The sequence below is a fragment of the Silurus meridionalis genome, chromosome 23 (genome assembly GCF_014805685.1).
Source record: "Silurus meridionalis isolate SWU-2019-XX chromosome 23, ASM1480568v1, whole genome shotgun sequence".
Classification (NCBI taxonomy): domain Eukaryota; kingdom Metazoa; phylum Chordata; class Actinopteri; order Siluriformes; family Siluridae; genus Silurus; species Silurus meridionalis.
Window position 1 is genome coordinate 23278570 of NC_060906.1, and position 19733 is coordinate 23298302.

At 41.2% G+C, this 19733-nt stretch overlaps 2 protein-coding genes across 2 annotated transcripts in view; one reads left to right on the forward strand and one right to left on the reverse strand.

Annotated features, from left to right (window-relative positions):
• The window catches only part of susd6 (sushi domain containing 6), a 28734-nt gene extending 21862 nt beyond the window's left edge, over positions 1–6872 (forward strand). The window contains exons 4-7 of the mRNA XM_046836249.1: positions 324–515; positions 1038–1176; positions 2275–2696; positions 3816–6872. Of these exons, the coding sequence (XP_046692205.1) occupies positions 324–515; positions 1038–1176; positions 2275–2696; positions 3816–3841 (779 nt within the window). The 3' untranslated portion in view covers positions 3842–6872. The remainder of the gene's footprint in view (positions 1–323; positions 516–1037; positions 1177–2274; positions 2697–3815) is intronic.
• A 417-nt stretch (positions 6873–7289) lies between these two features.
• On the reverse strand, positions 7290–15218 carry LOC124377009 (sodium/bile acid cotransporter-like). Its single transcript, XM_046836263.1, has 5 exons — positions 15044–15218; positions 14433–14848; positions 10420–10621; positions 8362–8543; positions 7290–7810 (listed from the first exon to the last, which is right to left on the reverse strand). Exons 1-5 carry the CDS (start codon positions 15086–15088, stop codon positions 7582–7584), a joined length of 1074 nt encoding a protein of 357 aa, XP_046692219.1. The 5' UTR covers positions 15089–15218; the 3' UTR covers positions 7290–7581.
• Between the last annotated feature and the right edge of the window lie 4515 nt (positions 15219–19733).

Below are 19733 nucleotides of genomic sequence, written 5' to 3' on the forward strand. Positions count from 1 at the left end.
ATTTTATTAAGTCTGTTTTCTTCTGTTCCTGTTTTATTATTTGTTTTCTTTAAATGCGGGCAAATTGATATTATTATAATTCTTTTCTTTGTTATATTGCTATTCATATGATAATTATAATAATAATATTGGTTATTATTGTTATAAAAAGCAGTGAGTCAGTACAGGGATAAAAAAATACAAAACATACATATGTATATTGTATATATGTACCTTTTATTAATCTTTGCATGTTTTTTCTTGTACATATTTATTTATTTATTATTGTTATGATTATGATTATTATTAATGGATCTCTATTGTCTGTGTTTGTGCGTGTTTAGTGTGTCGTCCTCCCAGTGAGCCGGAGAATGGGGGTTATATGTGCCACCCCTCCCCTTGCCCCAGACTGATTGAAGGCACAGTGATCGAGTATTTTTGTGATGAAGGCTACACGCTGAAGGGATACAGGTACCACACATGCAGGAACGGAGACTGGGACTCGGCAGCACCCATCATCTGTCACCTGGGACAAGGTAAATCATCTTGCATCAAAAAACTGCTTTAATACACGTCCCACATACGCTCGTGTTAATAACTTTATTTTAATTATTAGACTTCTGTACAATTATTTGAGGCCTTTTCATGGTACATGGTACAGATGTTAATTGGAAATGAACAGACTAACATACACCTGTGACTATGGAATTTATTTTGATAAAAAAAAAAAAGGAAATATCTTTTGTCTTTTTTTTCAAGCTGTATTTTCTATTATTATTATTATTATTATTGTTATTGTTATTATTGTAAATAAATATATAAATACAATGTTTAACTTTTTATCTATTTTTATAAATGTTTAATATGTTGTCATTTAGATTTAATTAAATTCTTTTAATATTATCAAAGTCCAATTTTCTATTAAAATCACACCAAGCAGCTCATGGGGAAAAATATTGGCTTTGATCAGACTTAATTGTATATGCACTAGGTGTTGATTGTGCTTGTTTCCTCTGACTGTTTATAATTTATCTCTGTGTGTATCCCTCGTTTTAAAGGAAAGGAAGAGCGCTCTACTCTGGGTATGCCAGCTCTCTCGATTGTGGCCTCCACTGCCAGCTCTGTGGCTCTCATCCTGCTGCTGGTTGTCCTCTTTGTCCTTCTGCAGCCCAAACTCAAATCCTTCCATCACAGCAGGTCTGACATCAACACCGACCTCTTCTAACACACTTTCTGACAACTTTACATCACCATGACAACAATTGACATGCCATAAATTTACCTCTGCATAATGTGCAGCACCACCTGCTGGACAGTTTATACCAACACCTTCTTCTTAGACAATAATCTGCAGTTTCATTTTATTCTTATTTCAGTGAAGCCAAAATATCAGACATTATTAATAATTAGATATTATTTAATGTATGATAAATATTTATTGTAGATGTTCCATAATTATTAACCACCCCAAGTATCTTCCCATTATGTACACCATAAGTACACCAGGGTGACTAGGAACAGCAACATGTTCAACCCTCACTTCCTATTTCATGGGGTATAAATATGAGAACACAGAACAAATTCCCTGAGTCATTTATTATAATGACGGGAATAGAGCTGGGGAAATGTGTGTGTGTGTGTGTGTGTGTGTGTGTGTGTGTGTGTGTGTGTGTGTGTGTGTAATAATTATTATTATTAGTGCTGACAAAATTAATGCATTTTTAACAGATTTGCTTATTTTAATGGCACTATTATTATTAACACATGATTAATGCAGCACACATTTCTGTTTGACCGTTTTTATTAAAAAAGTTTGAGGCGAAATTATAACTTTTAATGCAGCACACATTTATTCACAAGTTCCTTTCTTTAGTTGGATATAAAATAAATAAATAAATAATTCCACCGGAAAATCTGTTTTAATCGCTAAAATTGTTTTACCGATGCGCCAAGTCTCAAATCACGCACCAAAATCCCCCATGATGAACACGTTCATCTATTAAAACCGTCCGTGTGGAAACATAGCAAAAGTTCCGTTTGGTGTCCTGATACGTAATTTAAAACACCATAATTACTTTAATTGCAAGAATATTTTGTCTTCATGTTTTAAAACGAGTATGGATTCATTAATAATAAACACACATATGCACAAAGCATCCATATTTCTTAATCTCTCTCTCTCTCTCTCTCTCTCTCTCTCTATCTATCTATCTATCTATCTATCTATCTATCTATCTATCTATCTATCTATCTATCTATTCATATATATGTTTGCATTGTCTTGTCTTGCTGTAGGCGTGAGCAGGGTGTATGTGGTCAGGCCGGCTCTATGGTTGTTGAAGGAGTTCAGGTCTCCCTTCCATCCTACGAGGAGGCGGTGTACGGCAGCGGTGGAGCAGCAGCTCCTCCCCCGGAGTCTCGAGTAAACATTGTGCTCTCCGAGGGGCCACAGACTGAACCTCCAGCTTCAGAGCTCGGCCAATCCAGACCCGAGCACAGTCTCCCCTCCACCTCCGCCTCTGCCTCCTCACGCTCCTGTCACGCCGAGACAGTGCTCGTTCACCAGGACCCCTCTTCCTCCTCTCCGTCCCCCTCCTCTTCCTCCACCACCTGGGTGTCGGAGCAGCGCGGGGCTGCGGCGGCGCGTAGGCCGAGCAGCACGAGCAGTGACCAGCGCAGCCTGCTCTCCCTCACCTCCGTAGAGGAATATGGAGACGGTATGCTGCAAACACTCGATCAACCTTTAACACTCGTTCCTGGTTTTAACCAGAAATAAACACTGAGCAGCGCCCCCTTGTGCTGGATTTTGCCTTTTCTTTGCACAATATTATTTTGAATTTTGGTACACACAATTGACCGGGATATATCCGTGTACACACTGAATCACTTTAGAATTGAGGGCACGGTTTAAAAATGATATAAGTGTGCTGTTGTGTGTGTTACGGTTACAGAAGGAATCTCCAGTGCTCCAGTTTCATCATATTCAATATATGGACAAAAGATTTTGGACGCCTGAGCTTTAGATTGATGTGTACATTTTGAACATCCCATTCCACATTTAGTCCCCATTTGCTCTTATAAGAATCTCCACTTTTCTGGGAAGATGTTTCACTAGATTTTTTTTAAAGATCGGTAGAGATTCATTCAGCCACAAGGGTGTTAATAAAGTGAGGTACTGATATGGGTAAGTTGAGGAGGACTATGTCCATATAGTGTATTACAGAAGCACAGATAGCTGCTATAATGTAAGCGGAAACAGGAAGTAACCACATCACTCACAGCATTCAACATAAATGCAAACAAATAAAATAATGTCAAGTTTTTTGTTCATTCTTCGGTATAAAAGGAAGAAAAAAAACTTCATAATTATTATCCAGTTGTTTGTTGAATATTGTACTAAAACTGCACAGCACTGGAGGTCGGTTGAGAGATTTTATCGATACTGATAACTACGTTGGGTTGTTCTAGCTGATAAACATTTAATCAAACAATAGTTTTTAAAATGGAAACTGTATAAAAAAAAAATAGCACTCCATGTACAATATTACTAAGCTTTATGATAAAAAATAATAAATAATAACTGAATGACTGAACTGACATGCATTTGAACTGAAACCAAAAGTAACACACTAAATAAATATTAACAGTACGGTGGTGTCAGTGATTCGCCTCTAGAGGCCGCTGTCGTACTGTATCATGCGACCCGGAAAAACTATCCGTATGGATTTTTGCCATACATCTTTAATTTTTGCAGATAAATTGGTTGACCTCATGTATGCACATAAGAATCTCCGACTTCGGCGTTGTGACGCTGAATCTGTTTCCTATTTTCACAGATATTCCTCTGCTAAAGGAGGCCTGAGAGCAGCACGCAGCATCCTCCTGTCTGCGGATGATGACCAGGACTGTGGCTTCTTAAACTCCTTAAGCTTTTTACCAAACCCTTCCCCCCCATTGCTGCCGTACAGAATGCAGGAGTAACCAAATGCCTCTCGATTGACCGCCCTTTCACCTCTCGACAAACTGTCTTTCTCTCTATCGTGTCACTGTTAAACACCGCCATCACACTCCCACCGTCTCCCTCCACCGACTGCTGTACAATATACAGGATTAGGAATAAATGCTTCCTGAGTCTAACACATCCATACACACCCCTCCTCAACCAAACGAACCACCACCACCACCACCAAACAGATCGTCCCAAGCGGTGTTCCTAAAAGCAGTTGCACTCGTAAAAGCCTTCATCTTCTGATAGCTGTCTAACCCACAATGCGGTTTCTATGTAAACGTCGGTCGATCGGTGACCGAGGTTTACCGAATCAGGTTCTTTTTTTTTTCTTTTCTTTTTTAAATGCTGCATGATATCTGTGCATTTAGAGGTTTTTTGTTTTGTTTTTTGTTTTAACCCCAAAGTAGCGCACACGCACTAGAACACGCATGCTGCACAGGACGGGACGAGTCGACATACAGGGATGAACTGGTTTACATAGTACTGTATACAAAGACATGCTTGCCTTTCTTTTCGCTGCAATCTGTGTGTGTGTGTGTGTGTGTGTGTGTGTGTGTGTGTGTGTGTGGTTTGACAGAATGAAGAGGGCTGAAATGAGTTGATTTTTTTCTTTTAAGAGCATTAGGAATTTTTATTTATAATTTTTTTTTTTTTATCCTCCCAGATAACCAGATCATATCATAATCTTTAGGTTTGTTGCTTTTCAGATGTCCTAAATGATTACATTTGAAATGTCCAGGGGTGGACAGATCACTAGCTTAGACGCCAGTCCTTCAGGGGTATTTTTGTTTTGTTTGTTTTTGTTTTTTTGTTTAGTTACCCAAAAAAAGGTAGAAAAAATAGACACTTCCTGAACCCAGCACACCTCGAGGAGGGTTTGCAGGGTTCTTGTGATGTGTCTTTCTGAACTGTAAATCATCCAAGAATTTACTTTGTGCAATATAATAGGAATATCGTATCTTTTTTTTTTTCTTCATCAAATGAAGCACCGTTTTCATCCGATGTGTTCTAAAGAACACAATAGCAACTTTATGGGACACTGTCTTTCCAAACATGTCTCCCCTTTTCTCTCTTTGCCACTTTAAATTTTTTAATTAAATAATTTTTTTTTTTTTTGCCAATTAACCAATCACATGATTTGTTGAGGCAATAATCACATGATCATATTTTTATGTTAATCTAAGTGTCCTACAGAATGAATTCGTACCGAATAATTTATGTAATATTTATATTATTTATATATAAAATATATATTCTGTTTTATGAGCATTTTGTAGAGTTTATTTGCATTTGGCGTTTCCAAAATTTTCCCACAATCGGCGAAGGAATCTCTGGAGGGAAACATAGATAATATAGTGTACTCACAGATCATTAATCAGGATTGTGGGTTTTTTCCCCAGAATACACAAACACTTTGCAAAAAAGAAAAAATATTATATATATTTTAAGGCTGTCAATTAATTAAAATATCAAATTGCGATTGTCATGATTAATTGCAACTTAATCACACATCTTTTATCTGCCCTAAATATACCATAAATTATTACTTTTTCAAGTTTTTAATCTAATCAACATGCGCATGGACAACTATAGAGGCTTTATGCAAATGTATGTTTATTACTACTGAAACCGAACTCAACACCGAGCATGACGACTAAATATCCTTGTAAATTATTCATTATTCATTACAGTGATTTAAATGACGTAAATCATCAGGACAACGAACGAAACCTTTGCTATGTTTCCACACGGACGGTTTTAATTGCCGCACGTAGGCGACGTGGCTGATTTTGGTGCGCGATTTGTTTCTTTTTCTTTTGGTGTTAGTTTTTTTTTCATATCAGAAAGAAAGCCGTCACAAACAAATGTTGCGTAAGGTTTTAATTTCGCTTCTTTGATATTTATTTATATTTTTAATAAAAATGGTCATACAGAAATGCGTTAATAAAATCGGTGTTGTTAAAATTAATTTGCGTGAACACGTTCATTTTGGCAGCCCTTAATTAATTTATATATATATAAATACATATATAAACAGAGACAAGAAGTAGATGATGGCAAAAATCTTCGCGACAGACACGTATAAATACTCGTATAAATACTAATGCTACCTAAAAGCCTGCATTTTTTTCCCTGTATGTTTTTTGGAACGTAATTACGCCAACTTGCTGTTTATTTCGATCACAAATCTTTTCATCCTAATTAATTAAGTTTAAAGTTTAATTGTATGATTTGTCCACCCCTTAACTATAAAAGCTCTCGGTTGTGTGTGTGTGATTAATTAGTGATCATCAGACGAGTTTATAACGTAGTGATGAAACTAGTCATTACAAAATCAAACACACACACACACACACACACACACACACACACACACTAATTATTTGGGTTTGCCTGATTTGCATCAGGTAAGTAAAGGTTGTGTATGTGTGAACAGATGTTTTTTTTTTCTGCAAAAAGTCTCACGGAAGACAAAGCCGAGCTTTCGCCTTAATAGACTTGTACATTTCATTATTTTTGTAATCCCGTTCCTTCCGTCTTCAGTCGTCCTTCGAGACTTTACCTTTTTATTTCCTATGCATTAACAGTCTTACGGCTTTTTCAGAAGGTGTCGGGTTCTTTCTTTCTTTTTTTCCCCCTCAGACTCTTTTTTATTTTTTCTCTTCATCATGGACTTTTGATGTCTGAAGTTCATCAGTTCTATCAGTTGTTAAAATCCTGGACATCATAGTTTTTCCATCTCATCCTACCCTTTTTTTTTTTTTCTTCTGTACATTGCAGTGGGTGTGAAGATAGTATTTTAATATTTGTATAAAGTTTAATTTAATTCTACAGTTTGTGTGTATATAACTATTTCTAATTAAAGCTTCCTTTTAAAGTGCAACTTTTCACATGAATCGACGTGAATCTTTTTACACAACTTTATAATCCTCTTTATTTCTGTACAAATAAAACCAAACTGAAAGAAAGACAGACGAACAAACCAGAGGGGAAAATAATAGGTGAGAGATTCCATGAGATGATATGAAGCTATTAAAGTAATCAATCAATGTTCAGCACGGTTTTGGGTTTAGGACCAAAATATGAAATCTATAAAGGTGTTTAATTGCTCTATAGCAGAAGATCTTCCACTCCAACTTCCAACGTTCCAGGTGGCTGTTGCAAAGCTACTGCAGTGATGAATGAAACAATAATCCTGAAACGTGGACACCTGATCATAAGATCTGTATTTTTTTAACAACCCATTCCGCATTTAGTCTCCATGTGCTCTTATAATAACCTCTACTCTTCTGGGAAGATGTTCTACTGATGTAAGTGAGAGGGTGAGGAGGCCTCGGGTGCAGGGAGCACAATCGGTTCATCCCAAAGGTGTTCAGTAGGATAGGAGATCTATAGCAGGAGATCTTTATAGAGCTGGCTTTGTGCACAGGGTTTATGCTGGAACAGCTTTAGGTTTTCTCAAAGAAACTGAAAATGTCATACTACAGCATCCAAAGACATCCGATAGAATTCCAACGGTTTGAGGAAGAACCTCAATTGGTGTATGTAACTGTTGTGTATTACCTCGTTCCTGCTCAATTCGGAGTTTAAATTCAGAGGTCTTGATGATGATTCGCCGGCGCTGCATCAGGGGGTTTCTGCCTGGTGTGCCATCGGAAGAGGACAATGAAAATCAGCGCCTCAGGAACTTGGAAGAAAAAGTAGAGAAACGGAAAAAGGAAATACGGCCCGATGAATTCCGGCTCGAAAGCTACTTTCAGGATCGTGTAGCAGAGGGGGATGTTCTGGCAACCTGTTTCTATAGCGACAGTCCTCCTACACCTTCAGGTAAAGAGAACACAGGTGAAGTGTTATAACAAAATATAAAAAAAAAATTATTTAGGATTAAAACTTATATTGACAAAAGTATTGGGACACCCGACTTTTCCAGTGTGGTTCTTCTCCAAACTCCTAAGCACCAAGTTGGTTGGAGGCACACAATTGTATCGAAAGTCTTTGGACGTGGAGACATGAAATTTTCCTTTTACTTGAACTAGGAGACTCGAACATGATCCAGCTTGACAATGCGCTGGTGCACAAAGCCTGAAGATCTTCTTTCCATGTGTTGGAGTGGAAGATCTCATGTAGAGCTCTTGAACTCAGGATGAATGTGAACCCTGACTGCACCCTAAGAAGCTTCCTCAGATCACCTACATCAGCACCTGACTTTACTAACACTGAATAAATCTCCACAAAACAATTTAGTGAAACATCATCTGGAGACTAAATGTGGAATGAGATGTTCAAGAAGAACAACATACTAATCTAATTATGGCCAGGTGTCCTCATACGTTTGCCCATACAGTGCATTAGAGGCGGATTTCTTTACTTACGGTCCGTCGAACCTGAAGAAGAAGAGCGATAGCGCGTAGCCGAGTCCGTATCCGATCAGTGGCATCAGTGCTCCAGTGGCCAGGAGCCGAGGTTCTGTGACTGTCATCATCTCCTGGCCTAATAAAATCCCAACCAGAACAGCAAACACGATCAAACAGACCAGCATTACGACCAGTCCGATCTATGAAAAGGTAAAAGGGAAAAAAACGACGCTGAAGACATCTACGCTTGCTGTTTCTACCATCAGCTACCCCTCGTCCTACCCTGGTGACGAGTTTGGAGTACTGCGGTACTCGGTGATTAATGTAGATGCCGAGGGCGCAGGGCAGCAAAGTCAAGACCAAGGCCAGGGTAAGATTCCCATAGGGGACAGCAGTGGGGTCGGAGAACCCATGGCAGTAAATGAAGAGAAGAAGGGGCATCATTCCAAGCGCTGCCAGTGTGGAGCAGGTGGTCATCACAATGCTGAGGGAAAAGAAGATCGCTGGTAAAGGAATCGAATATGGTTGCAGTAAAATAGCAGTGCAGTTGAGCAAAATGTGCCATTTGTAAGTATGTGCATTATGGATGTGGATATTATGGAAAGCCAACGATACGATGCTTTAAAGATGCAAAGCAGCTACCGATGCGACGTGATGAGTTTCACCCTTTTTCAACTCGACTCAATGAGATGCAATTCAATATGGTACAAATAATTCATTTTTATTTCTTTGGTTCAGACAGACAGCAAATCATCAGTTTACTTGAGTTCCTGTTGTGTGTGCAGGAAGTTACAGCTCTACCTCTGCCATGTTAATCTGTATTCTATGTGACTCTCAGGACACGCCTTGGTCTCCGTAGTGTTGCGATGCATCACAAATTATAGATCACTTTCTAAATAATAAAAGTAACTGATTATTTACTGAGAATTATAGAGAAATAAATTGGTGTAACACAATTTTTTTCATTGCGATTTATTGCGCTACAAACGGCAACTTGTATCCGATGCACTTTTTTTGGATGTTTGTGTCATAAGTTTTATTAAAATATTTCCCAAAACATTCTCAGCATTTAATCATTTGGTGTAGTCGTAGGTTTTGCTGTCAGTATATATTTCCTTCTTAGTGTCTTTATTAACCACTATCCAGATATACACTACATGAACAGAATTCTGGGGAGACCTGAGCATAAAATTGGTTTGTGCTTTCTGAACATCCCATTCGCATTTAGTCTCCATTTGCTGTTTCCACTCTTCTGGGAAGGTGCAGCATAAAATTGTCTATTGATTTGAACTACGTGTGCACAAAGCAAACTCCATGAACTTATTCTTTACGTGGGTTGGAAGATGTGGAAGATCTCCTGCTATTTAACCCTTTTGAACACCTTGGGTGAACGTTTTCACGCTGACTGCACCCCAGGCCTCCTCACCTACATCACTACCTGACTTTACTAACACCCTTCTAGCTGAATGAATCTCCACAAACTCTAGTGGATCATCTTCCCTGAAGAGTGGAGAAGATAATAAAAGCAAACGGGACTAGACGTGAATCAAAAGAAGAACATACCAATCTTACAAGCAGGTGCCTACAAACTTTCTCCACATATTAATAATGCACATGCTAATGATATAATTTGAGGAATAATAACTGTACCTGAGATTCATATCTCCCCTGAAGGCATAGGCCAGGACATTGGACAGCACTCCTCCTGGAGAGCAGCCACAAACCAGGACCGCCATGGCCTCGCTGGTGCCGAGCCGGAACAGTTTAGCCAGAGAGAAGGCGGTGAGGGGCATCACCCCGAACTGAGCCAGGATGGCGATCGCCACCCCTTTGGGCTTCACGATGTGGGCTTTTATCTTGGACACGTTCAGTGGCATCAGTGCTCCAGTGGCCAGGAGCCGAGGTTCTGTGACTGTCATCATCTCCTGGCCTAATAAAATCCCAACCAGAACAGCAAACACGATCAAACAGACCAGCATTACGACCAGTCCGATCTATGAAAAGGTAAAAGGGAAAAAAACGACGCTGAAGACATCTACGCTTGCTGTTTCTACCATCAGCTACCCCTCGTCCTACCCTGGTGACGAGTTTGGAGTACTGCGGTACTCGGTGATTAATGTAGATGCCGAGGGCGCAGGGCAGCAAAGTCAAGACCAAGGCCAGGGTAAGATTCCCATAGGGGACAGCAGTGGGGTCGGAGAACCCATGGCAGTAAATGAAGAGAAGAAGGGGCATCATTCCAAGCGCTGCCAGTGTGGAGCAGGTGGTCATCACAATGCTGAGGGAAAAGAAGATCGCTGGTAAAGGAATCGAATATGGTTGCAGTAAAATAGCAGTGCAGTTGAGCAAAATGTGCCATTTGTAAGTATGTGCATTATGGATGTGGATATTATGGAAAGCCAACGATACGATGCTTTAAAGATGCAAAGCAGCTACCGATGCGACGTGATGAGTTTCACCCTTTTTCAACTCGACTCAATGAGATGCAATTCAATATGGTACAAATAGTTCATTTTTATTTCTTTGGTTCAGACAGACAGCAAATCATCAGTTTACTTGAGTTCCTGTTGTGTATGCAGGAAGTTACAGCTCTACCTCTGCCATGTTAATCTGTATTCTATGTGACTCTCAGGACACGCCTTGGTCTCCGTAGTGTTGCGATGCATCACAAATTATAGATCACTTTCTAAATAATAAAAGTAACTGCTTATTTACTGAGAATTATAGAGAAATAAATTGGTGTAACACAATTTTTTTCATTGCGATTTATTGCGCTACAAACGGCAACTTGTATCCGATGCACTTTTTTTGGATGTTTGTGTCATAAGTTTTATTAAAATATTTCCCAAAACATTCTCAGCATTTAATCATTTGGTGTAGTCGTAGGTTTTGCTGTCAGTATATATTTCCTTCTTAGTGTCTTTATTAACCACTATCCAGATATACACTACATGAACAGAATTCTGGGGAGACCTGAGCATAAAATTAGTTTGTGCTTTCTGAACATCCCATTCCGCATTTAGTCTCCATTTGCTGTTTCCACTCTTCTGGGAAGGTGCAGCATAAAATTGTCTATTGATTTGAACTACGTGTGCACAAAGCAAACTCCATGAACTTATTCTTTACGTGGGTTGGAAGATGTGGAAGATCTCCTGCTATTTAACCCTTTTGAACACCTTCGGGGTGAACGTTTTCACGCTGACTGCACCCCAGGCCTCCTCACCTACATCACTACCTGACTTTACTAACACCCTTCTAGCTGAATGAATCTCCACAAACTCTAGTGGATCATCTTCCTGAAGAGTGGAGAAGATAATAAAAGCAAACGGGACTAGACGTGAATCAAAAGAAGAACATACCAATCTTACAAGCAGGTGCCTACAAACTTTCTCCACATATTAATAATGCACATGTTAATGATATAATTTGAGGAATAATAACTGTACCTGAGATTCATATCTCCCCTGAAGGCATAGGCCAGGACATTGGACAGCACTCCTCCTGGAGAGCAGCCACAAACCAGGACCGCCATGGCCTCGCTGGTGCCGAGCCGAACAGTTTAGCCAGAGAGAAGGCGGTGAGGGGCATCACCCCGAACTGAGCCAGGATGGCGATCGCCACCCCTTTGGGCTTCACGATGTGGGCTTTTATCTTGGACACGTTCATGGTGCACCCGAGGCGACCATGGTGTCACACAGGATGATGATGCTGACCCAGTTAGCAGCCGTATTCAGATTCTCAGTAAATGTGGAGTTGTTTGAGACGTCATAGGAAACGTTTTTCTGGCTCCAGTAATCATAGGAAACGTTCGCAGTTCGGTTGAAGAAGGCAAAGGCGAGCTTCATATTCAGCGAGAGTTTCTAGGCAAAGTAGGAAAAATCGAGATCAAGACACTATATTAAAATGTAGTTGCGTTAAAAACAAAATGTGAGGCAATACACCAGCATCAGCATTTCTTTGCTTATGTGAAAGATCTCACAGGAGTTTAGTGCAGAAAGAAATTGAAGTTCTTCGGACTATGTGTTGTTTTTCTGTCATGTTTTCTCAGAACTTACCTCGATGATTCGCACTCGGCTGAGCCGCTTGGATCCGTGTGTCATATAATTTTAAGACGCAGCTGGGAGGATTCTGGTTTACACCCTCTGTTTTTTGTTTTTTACACTGTTTTAGCTGAAGGGCATTGATTTGGTTTTAGCAAATTAGATTTGACAACCTAGTCATCAAGGAGGACATGGGTGTTCTGGAGTGTGGGGTGTTATTTAGTAGTATTAAGTGTTGCTGCCTAAGGTAGCTTCTGGATACGTGGATAAGATGTTGGTCTTCTGATTGAAAGGTCAGGGTTTCAAATCCCAGCACCACCAAGCTACCACTGTTGGGCCCCTTAGCAAGGCTGTTAACCCTCAGCTGTATAACTGAGATAAATGTAAGTCGCTCTGGATGGGGGTGTCTGAGAAATGCCATAAATGTAAATGTGTTTTTAGCCTGGAAGCAGCCCAGGGCTTTGGTGGAAATATAGTGGGAAGGAAGTACATGCTCGTTGTTTACACATAGTTCAGTTCCGTCTCTGGTTACAGTACGGGAGTTCATGATGAAATCCGTCTCTCCTTCAACACACACACACACCGTCTCCATACCCCCCTGTCCTCTACATCTGCCTCTTTCACACCAACTACCTGCATGTCTTCCCTCACCACATCCATAAACCTCCATCTTGGCCTTCCTCTTTCCCTCCTGTCACTTCCAACAAAAACCTCAACATCTTCAGCTCTGCTACCTCTAGCTCCACCTCCTGTCTTTTACTCAATGCCACTGTCTCTAAACCATACAACATCTCAGGTCTCACCACAGTCCTATAAACTTTCCTTTCATTCTCACAGATACTCTTCTATCACAGATCACTCCTGCTGTCACTCTTCTCCACCCACTCCACCCTGCCTGCACTCTTTTCTTTACTTCTCTAACACACTCTCTATTACTTTGCACTGTTGACCTCAGGTACCTGAACTCCTCCACCTTCTCCACCTCTTCTCCCTGCATCACTCCACTGCCCTTCCTCTCATTCACACACATGTACTCTGTCTTACTCCTACTGACTTTCATTCCCCTTCTCTTCATCGTGTACCTCCACCTCTCCAGGCTCTTCTCAACCTGCTCCCTACTCTCACCACAAATCACAATATCATTCGCAAACATCATAGTCCATGGAGACTTCTGTCTGACCTCGTCCATCAACCTGTCCATCACCACTGCAAACAGTAGAGGGCTCAGACCCTATTCTTGATGCAGCTCAACCTCCACCGTCGTTCCTACTGCATACTTCACTGCTGTCACACTGTCCTCATACATGTCCTGCACCACCCTCACATACTTCTCTGACACATCTGACTTCCTCATACAATACCACAACTCTCTCCACCCTGTCGTACGTTTTCTCTAAATCCTCTGACACACAATGCAACTCCTTCTGACCTTCTCTATACTTCTCCATCAACATTCTCAGCATTTAATCATTTGGTGTAGTCGTAGGTTTTGCTGTCAGTATATATTTCCTTCTTAGTGTCTTTATTAACCACTATCCAGATATACACTACATGAACAGAATTCTGGGGAGACCTGAGCATAAAATTGGTTTGTGCTTTCTGAACATCCCATTCCGCATTTAGTCTCCATTTGCTGTTTCCACTCTTCTGGGAAGGTGCAGCATAAAATTGTCTATTGATTTGAACTACGTGTGCACAAAGCAAACTCCATGAACTTATTCTTTACGTGGGTTGGAAGATGTGGAAGATCTCCTGCTATTTAACCCTTTTGAACACCTTCGGGGTGAACGTTTTCACGCTGACTGCACCCCAGGCCTCCTCACCTACATCACTACCTGACTTTACTAACACCCTTCTAGCTGAATGAATCTCCACAAACTCTAGTGGATCATCTTCCCTGAAGAGTGGAGAAGATAATAAAAGCAAACGGGGACTAGACGTGAATCAAAAAGAAGAACATACCAATCTTACAAGCAGGTGCCTACAAACTTTCTCCACATATTAATAATGCACATGTTAATGATATAATTTGAGGAATAATAACTGTACCTGAGATTCATATCTCCCCTGAAGGCATAGGCCAGGACATTGGACAGCACTCCTCCTGGAGAGCAGCCACAAACCAGGACCGCCATGGCCTCGCTGGTGCCGAGCCGGAACAGTTTAGCCAGAGAGAAGGCGGTGAGGGGCATCACCCCGAACTGAGCCAGGATGGCGATCGCCACCCCTTTGGGCTTCACGATGTGGGCTTTTATCTTGGACACGTTCATGGTGCACCCGAGAGCGACCATGGTGTCACACAGGATGATGATGCTGACCCAGTTAGCAGCCGTATTCAGATTCTCAGTAAATGTGGAGTTGTTTGAGACGTCATAGGAAACGTTTTTCTGGCTCCAGTAATCATAGGAAACGTTCGCAGTTCGGTTGAAGAAGGCAAAGGCGAGCTTCATATTCAGCGAGAGTTTCTAGGCAAAGTAGGAAAAATCGAGATCAAGACACTATATTAAAATGTAGTTGCGTTAAAAACAAAATGTGAGGCAATACACCAGCATCAGCATTTCTTTGCTTATGTGAAAGATCTCACAGGAGTTTAGTGCAGAAAGAAATTGAAGTTCTTCGGACTATGTGTTGTTTTTCTGTCATGTTTTCTCAGAACTTACCTCGATGATTCGCACTCGGCTGAGCCGCTTGGATCCGTGTGTCATATAATTTTAAGACGCAGCTGGGAGGATTCTGGTTTACACCCTCTGTTTTTTGTTTTTTACACTGTTTTAGCTGAAGGGCATTGATTTGGTTTTAGCAAATTAGATTTGACAACCTAGTCATCAAGGAGGACATGGGTGTTCTGGAGTGTGGGGTGTTATTTAGTAGTATTAAGTGTTGCTGCCTAAGGTAGCTTCTGGATACGTGGATAAGATGTTGGTCTTCTGATTGAAAGGTCAGGGTTTCAAATCCCAGCACCACCAAGCTACCACTGTTGGGCCCCTTAGCAAGGCTGTTAACCCTCAGCTGTATAACTGAGATAAATGTAAGTCGCTCTGGATGGGGGTGTCTGAGAAATGCCATAAATGTAAATGTGTTTTTAGCCTGGAAGCAGCCCAGGGCTTTGGTGGAAATATAGTGGGAAGGAAGTACATGCTCGTTGTTTACACATAGTTCAGTTCCGTCTCTGGTTACAGTACGGGAGTTCATGATGAAATCCGTCTCTCCTTCAACACACACACACACCGTCTCCATACCCCCCTGTCCTCTACATCTGCCTCTTTCACACCAACTACCTGCATGTCTTCCCTCACCACATCCATAAACCTCCATCTTGGCCTTCCTCTTTCCCTCCTGTCACTTCCAACAAAAACCTCAACATCTTCAGCTCTGCTACCTCTAGCTCCACCTCCTGTCTTTTACTCAATGCCACTGTCTCTAAACCATACAACATCTCAGGTCTCACCACAGTCCTATAAACTTTCCCTTTCATTCTCACAGATACTCTTCTATCACAGATCACTCCTGCTGTCACTCTTCTCCACCCACTCCACCCTGCCTGCACTCTTTCTTTACTTCTCTAACACACTCTCTATTACTTTGCACTGTTGACCTCAGGTACCTGAACTCCTCCACCTTCTCCACCTCTTCTCCCTGCATCACTCCACTGCCCTTCCTCTCATTCACACACATGTACTCTGTCTTACTCCTACTGACTTTCATTCCCCTTCTCTTCATCGTGTACCTCCACCTCTCCAGGCTCTTCTCAACCTGCTCCCTACTCTCACCACAAATCACAATATCATTCGCAAACATCATAGTCCATGGAGACTTCTGTCTGACCTCGTCCATCAACCTGTCCATCACCACTGCAAACAGTAGAGGGCTCAGACCCTATTCTTGATGCAGCTCAACCTCCACCGTCGTTCCTACTGCATACTTCACTGCTGTCACACTGTCCTCATACATGTCCTGCACCACCCTCACATACTTCTCTGACACATCTGACTTCCTCATACAATACCACAACTCTCTCCACCCTGTCGTACGTTTTCTCTAAATCCTCTGACACACAATGCAACTCCTTCTGACCTTCTCTATACTTCTCCATCAACATTCTCAAAAGCAAAAAATGCATTTGTAGTGCTCTTCCTGTGCATGAAACCATACTGTTGCTCACAGATGGTAACTTTTTTCTCAGACATCTTCTGACCTTCCAAAATCTTGTTGAACAACCTGGTTAAAAACTCCACTGCCATCTCTCCTAAACATCTCCATGCTTCGATCCTCTTAATAGCTGCTCTCACTTTCTCCTTGCTAATCCTATTAACTTCCTGCTTCACCAACTCCACACCATCCAACCTTCTCTCACTTTTATTTTCCTCGTTCATCAGCTGCTTGAAATATTCCCTACATCTTCTCCACACACTCTCCTTACTAGTCAACACATTTCCATCTCCATCCTTTTTCTGCTCTAACTTGCAGCACATCCTTCAGCTCAGTCCCTTTGCCTGGCCAATCAGTACAAATCCTTTTCTCCTTCCTTAGTGTTCAACCTCTTATACAGCTCCTCATATGCCTTTTCCTTGGCTTTCACCACATCCCTCTTTAACTGCTGTCGCATCTCCTTGTACTCCTGCCTACTTTTCTCATCACTCTGCCGATTCCAATTTTGTTTCTCCAACCTCTTTCTCCTCATGCTCTCCTGCACTTTCTCATTTCACCACCATGTCTCTTTCTCTTCCTTTCTATTTCTAGATACTACACCAAGAACCTTTCTAGCTGTCTCTCTCATCACTTCTGCAGTAGTTGCCCAATAATCCAGCACCTCTTCACCACCACTGAGCCTCTGTCTGACCTCTTCCCTGAAACTCTAACTACACTCTTCCTCTTTCAGTTTCCACCATCTAATTCTTCATTGTCTTTACCCTCTCCTCCTCTTCTTCTTTGCCTCCAAAACCATCCTACAGACCACCATTCGATGCTGTCTAGCTACACTGTCCACTGCCAACCTCCACTACACTCTTACTGTACTCTTCCTTTGGAATCACCCCTACAACATTTCTCTTTCCATCCACATTTAAAGTACTAATTACAAATTTCACTTTCCTACACTTCTCCCTTTCCTGCTGTCTCTGTAGATGTCTTCCTCCTCTCCTTCTCCTCCTTTGGCCGACAGTAGCCCAATTTCCACCAGTACCCTGTTGGCTAACGATACCTGTGGTTGTCGTTGGTTACCCGGGCCTCGACCGATCCGGTATGAAATTCTGATTCGTGATGCACATTTTTGATTTTGCACGTTTTACGCTGGATGTCCTTCATAACAAAACCCTCCACATTTATCCAGGTTCGAGACCGGCACTAAAACTGCACTGACTTGTGCAACCCTAATGGCTGGGTTCTTTTATAATTATTCTTATAAATAGTAATTAATTAGTTAATTAACTCGGAGAAGCCATTTAAAGTTTTCCCAATGTAAAAGTTTTAGCAGATTATTTTGTCTTTATGCTCTCTAATGCTAGTGCTGCTTTCGCTAGTTTCTTAATTTGCATAAAGCATTCATAGTTGTCCCTGCCCTTGATGATTAGAGTATTAGAGTATTAATAACAGATAGAAATTGTGTGAATAATTATGAGTTAAATCATTAGTCATGTGATTAATCAGGATTAAATATTTGAATTGATTGACAGCCCCAGTTATGACCTGTCACAAACCCTCTGTCCTCCTGTGACAAATGATTCCCAGAATTCCCCGCAAGCAGCCGCACCTATTTTCCCCGCCAGCCATCCTCATTTTCCTGCGTTCTGTTTATAACCGCAAACTAATTACACCAGTGTTCAACTCTTTTTTGCAAAAACAAAAACAATATGGTTTGTAAATGTGCCTAGTTTACATTTGAATTTACTGTGAACTTGCCTGAAAGCTTAGTCCAGGGCTCTAGTATTTGATTTGAATTTCCATTGGCTGTTTATTAATTCTGCTCTGTTGCACTTAGAGAACACGATGTCTGAAAACCCTTTTAAATGAACACTCAGTCCCTCTAAAATTTTGCTTGCAGAATAAAAAATTTAATAATTTATTTTCTGTTAAAGGTCACCAGAGCTTTGATTCGTTGCAAGTTTACACACAGGTTTCTTGTGGCATCTGAAGATCACGATGAAAGCCAAAGCCTCAACGATATGAAAGAAAAAGTAGACAAATGGGAAGAGGGTGAATGGGCCGATGACCTCTCGCTCGAAGGCTACCTCAAGGATGGTGTAGCAGAGATGGAGGTTTTGGCAACCGGTCATTATGGCAACAGTCCTCCCACAGCTTCGTGTTTAAAGAAAAAGACAATATAAAGGTTAGTCGATGACCTCTCGCTTGAAGACTACAAATCCTTTTCTCCATTATTAGTGTCCAACTTCTCCTACAGCTCCTCATATGCCTTTTCCTTGGCTTTCACCACATCCCTCTTTACCTGCTGCCGCATCTCCTTGTTCTCCTGCCTACTTTTCTCATCACTCTGCCGATTCCAATTCAGTTTCTCCAACCTCTTTCTCCTTATGCTTTCCTCATTTCACCACCACGTCTCTTTGTCTTCCTTTCTATTTCCAGATGTTACACCAAGTACCTTTCTAGCTGTCTCCCTCATCACTCCTGCAGTAGTTGCCCAATCATCCAGCACCTCTTCACCACCACCGAGCCCCAGTCTGACCTCTTCCCTGAATCTCACACTACAGTCTTCCTGCTTCAGGTTCCACCATCTTATTCTTCTTTCAGTCCTCACTCTCCTACTCTTCTTCTTCGCCTCCAAAACCATCCTACAGACCATCATCCGATGCCATCTAGCTACACTGTCCCCTGCCAACACCTTACAGTCTCCAATCTCCTTCAGGTTGCATCTCACTCCAGAATCTTTCCTTCTCCTCCATCTCACAGCTCACTTGTGGAGCATAAGCACTGATGACATTTATCATCACCTCTTCAACTTCCAGCTTCACGTTCATCACCCTATCAGAAACTCTCTTCATCTCCACTACACTCTTACTGTACTCTTCCTTCAGAATCACCCCTACACCATTTCTCTTTCCATCCACACCATGATAGAACAGTTTAAACACCTTCAATGTTCCTGGTCTTATTTACTTTCCATTTGGTCTCCTGAACACACAACATATCTACTTTTCTCCATCATATCAGCTCCCTCTCTCCCTTTACCAGTCATAGTACAAACATTTAAAGTACCAGCCCGAAACTCCACTCTCCTCCACTTCTCCTTTTCCTGCTGTCTCTTTTATAATTTTTCTTATAAAAAGTAATTAATTAGTTAATTAACTCAGAGAAGCAACTGTTTTAACAGCTCATCAACCTGGCAAGGGGTTATAA